Source organism: Salvelinus sp. IW2-2015, linkage group LG3 (genome assembly GCF_002910315.2).
Source record: "Salvelinus sp. IW2-2015 linkage group LG3, ASM291031v2, whole genome shotgun sequence".
Taxonomy (NCBI): Eukaryota; Metazoa; Chordata; class Actinopteri; order Salmoniformes; family Salmonidae; genus Salvelinus; species Salvelinus sp. IW2-2015.
The window spans coordinates 13,166,163-13,170,000 of NC_036840.1; the positions used below are offsets into that span (position 1 = coordinate 13,166,163).

At 42.4% G+C, this 3,838-nt stretch overlaps 1 protein-coding gene across 1 annotated transcript in view; it reads left to right on the forward strand.

The window, feature by feature from the left end:
• The first annotated feature begins 1,173 nt into the window (after window positions 1-1,173).
• Window positions 1,174-3,838, forward strand: part of LOC111951156 (proton myo-inositol cotransporter) — a 65,435-nt gene continuing 62,770 nt past the window's right edge. The window contains exon 1 of the mRNA XM_023969196.2: window positions 1,174-2,126. Coding sequence (XP_023824964.1) covers window positions 1,568-2,126 — 559 coding nt within the window. The 5' untranslated portion in view covers window positions 1,174-1,567. The remainder of the gene's footprint in view (window positions 2,127-3,838) is intronic.

Genomic DNA, 3,838 nt, shown 5'->3' on the forward strand with positions numbered 1-3,838 from the left:
GACTCCCGTGGCGGGCCGGGCGCAGTGTGCGCTAACCAAGGGGGCCAGGTACGCGGTGTTTCCTCCGACACATTGGTGCGGCTGGCTTCCGGGTTGGAGGCGCGCTGTGTTAAGAAGCAGTGCGGCTTGGTTGGGTTGTGCTTCGGAGGACGCATGGCTTTCGATCTTCGTCTCTCCCGAGCCCGTACGGGAGTTGTAGCGATGAGACAAGATAGTAATTACTAGCGATTGGATACCACGAAAAAATTGGGGAGAAAATGGGATGAAATTAAAATTAAAATAAAATAAAAAAAAGTGGTAAACTTAGTCATTCTGGATGGAGGCTAACTACTATTGACTAAATTACACTATAGTGCCTGGAAATACAATGACATTGCTAAAGTAGTCAAATATTTAGTAGGAAACAACTTTTCCAGCATTATCATGTCGTCAAATTTACTTCAGACATATGGCAATGTTGTCATTAGTTAGCAAAGTTAGTCAAAAATAGCTAGCAATGCTAACGTTAGCTAGCTAAAATCTGGTGGCCTAACCCACAATTTGAACTAGCTAACGTTATACTGCATCTAAAGTCAATCTGGAGACATCAAAATGATGACAATTATTTGCCTCTTTTGAATATCATAGTATTTCCCCGCCCCTGTAATGCACTTTTTATGAAATCTTCATATGTGCTCATTGACGATGCATTGAGTAGAACCAGTGGAGGCTGCTGAGGGATAATAATGTCTGGAATGGAGTGAATGGAATTGTATCAAACCCATGGAAACTTGTGTTTGTTTGACATATTTGATACCATTCTACTTATTCTGCTCAAGCCATTACCACGAGCCCGTCACCCCCAATTAAGGTGCCACCAACTTCCTGTGAGTAGAACGCTCAGTCGGGCATCAGTTCAAAACAATATTGTGACGAAACATGCAAAGCATTTTGAGGATAAAAAAAGAAATGCAAACGCAAATAAAGCACTTTCCTTAAAATTCAATGTTGCTAAAAGTAGTTTGCATAGAAGTGGAGAGCACTCAACCAACGTGAATCCATGTGCAACCCAAAAATGTGATCATCATAGAAAACGAAAAGGCACAATGCTTGCTCACCATTATGTTTTATTTAAAAGATTCTTCAAAGTAATAAGTCATTTTGAAAGAATGCTTTGAATTCGTTTCCCTCAGTCATTAGGTGCGTTTTTTGTAACACTCCCTTCTAACAAGTCCTTGTGATGCAAGGTGATTGGTAAATCAGTCAGTAGGCAGTCACCTGCAGTTATTTTGATTCTCTGGAACACGGCCAGTGCCTATATCGCAGCTTGCAGGAAAGCAATACCTTCTACGTCAGAGCGAGAGAGCGAGAGAGAGAGAGAATGAAAGAGTAACCCTCATCATTACCACTGCGATGACACTTCTGTAGTCTGTGACCACGGATGCAAACCAACTTCTGTCAACTCGAATTATTAATAATTAACGGTTTTTGGACCAGTTGCTCGACTGTGAGGACAACAAACATCTCTTAACAATTAACCAACCAATTACAGTCCTGTGAACATTTCGTGGGTGCGTGTGTTTCCCTTATGTCCCGAAAATCGAGCGACAATGACTATAATCTTCGTAGTATGAGCAACCTGATGGGTGAGAGGAGGAAGAAAGTGAACGATGACGGAGAGCGGAGCCTCATCAAAGCTTCGTCCAACGCGAGCATCAACAGCCAGGCTGCCGATGTCCCTGCCAATGCCAATGCCACTGCCGCCACCTCCACCCGGGACCTGGAGAGAGAGGCGCGTAAACAGTTCCAGCAAGATGTCACACCTGCGTTTGTTTATGTTCTAGCTGCGTTCTCCGCGCTGGGTGGCTTTCTGTTCGGCTATGACACCGGGGTGATCTCGGGAGCGATGCTCCTGCTCAAGAGGGAGATGAATCTCAGCGCCTTATGGCAGGAGGTTCTGATCTCTAGTACTGTGGCTACTGCCGCGCTGTCCGCGTTGGCTGGTGGGTTGTTGAACGGAGTTTTCGGGCGCAGGGTCTGCATCCTCCTGGCTAGTTTTATTTTCACAGCTGGGGGAATAGTGCTTAGCGCAGCTCCTGATAAGGAGGTTCTACTGGTCGGACGTCTCATTGTCGGGCTTGGACTTGGTAAGGTTTCTGCAACTTTTCACTTGTTTACTTATCTCATTCACAAGACACCATGCGCAATTAGCCTGGGACGAGATTACCTGTTTACAGGGAAGGTACATTTAAAAACAAAATTGCTCACACAAAAAAGCAAACTTTGGTAAGAATTAGATATATGGACACAGAAAATAAGTGGACACAGTTGACAACTTTTTAGTTATTAAAATAAAAATGATAGAAAAGTGGTGTCCTGCCCAACTATTGGGGCAAGAGGTCCGCTGAAAATTTGTGATAAAACCCATTTTATCAGTTTCATTTAGTAATTTTTGAGTAATTGACTCTTGAAAGCTAATTATCATTTTTATTAGACCAATCAAATATAGAAACACGATGGCATTGCACATCTCACTATTAATAACCTATGCTTAGGTTTTTATGTAGACCTAACACATGCGTTTTTTTAACCTGCAAATTATCTTAATTCCCAGCAGATGCTAACTAGCTAGCTAACTCACGTTCCTAGTCAAAATCAACATTTCTAAAGATATTGTATGACTTATAACCTCCAGATTCACCTGAAATTGGCTTACATTAATACTAGAAACAAATGTCCAACCTAAAAGGGGTAATATGCCGCTGGGGTTTTCAGGGTTTTACATATAGAATATTAGAGGAGGTGTTTAGCTGTAGGGCCTAGGCTATGTATATTAAAATGGCCACCTATTGGTCAGGTTTTTGCAACTGATTGCAACCAATCACATCATGTTTTGTGTCCGATTGTGATTGATCCACTAGCCTATAGGAGGCCATTTTGAAATATATAAAAGCATCTTCCTTTTTCATATACAACCAACACAGAAGGTCAGAACCGAAGATCTAGTCTGTCAACGAGAGATTAGTAAAACCTTGATGAAGGCCAACGACCAGAATGCGTGGGTTTTAATTTTAACAATAAAGAATCTCCTTCATCAACTTCCACTGTCCTCAGAGTTGCTGAATTTACTTTTCACTTCAGGCTAATCTTGTTCACCTAAACTAGGTTATCTGTGTACCGGTAGGCCATTACAGCACATTTTCACCTTTATTTAACCAGGTAGGCTAGTTGAGAACAAATTCTCATTTACAACTGCGACCTAGCCAAGATAAAGCAAAGCAGTTCGACACATACAACAACACAAAGTTACACATGGAATAAACAAACATACAGTCATAATACAGTAGAAAAAGTGTATATACAGTGTGTGCAAATGAGGTAGGATAAGGGGGGTAAGGCAATAAATAGGTGGTGAAGTAATTACAATATAGCAATTAAACACTGGAATGGTAGATGTGCAGAAGATGAATGTGCAAGTATAGATACTGGGGTGCAAAGGAGCAAGATAAATAAATACAGTATGGGGATGAGGGAGTTGGATGGGCTATTTACAGATGGGCTATGTGCAGTGATCTGTGAGCTGCTCTGACAGCTGGTGCTTAAAGCTAGTGAGGGAGATATGAGTCTTCAGCTTCAGTGATTTTTGCAGTTCATTCCAGTCATTGGCAGCAGAGAACTGGAAGGAAAGGCGGCCAAAGGAAGAATTGGCTTTAGGGGTGACCAGTGAAATATACCTGCTGGAGCGTGTGCTACGGGTGGGTGCTGCTATGGTGACCAGTGAGCTGAGTTAAGGCGGGGCTTTACCTAGCAGATATTTGTAGATGACGTGGAGCCAGTGGGTTTGGCGACGAGTATGAAG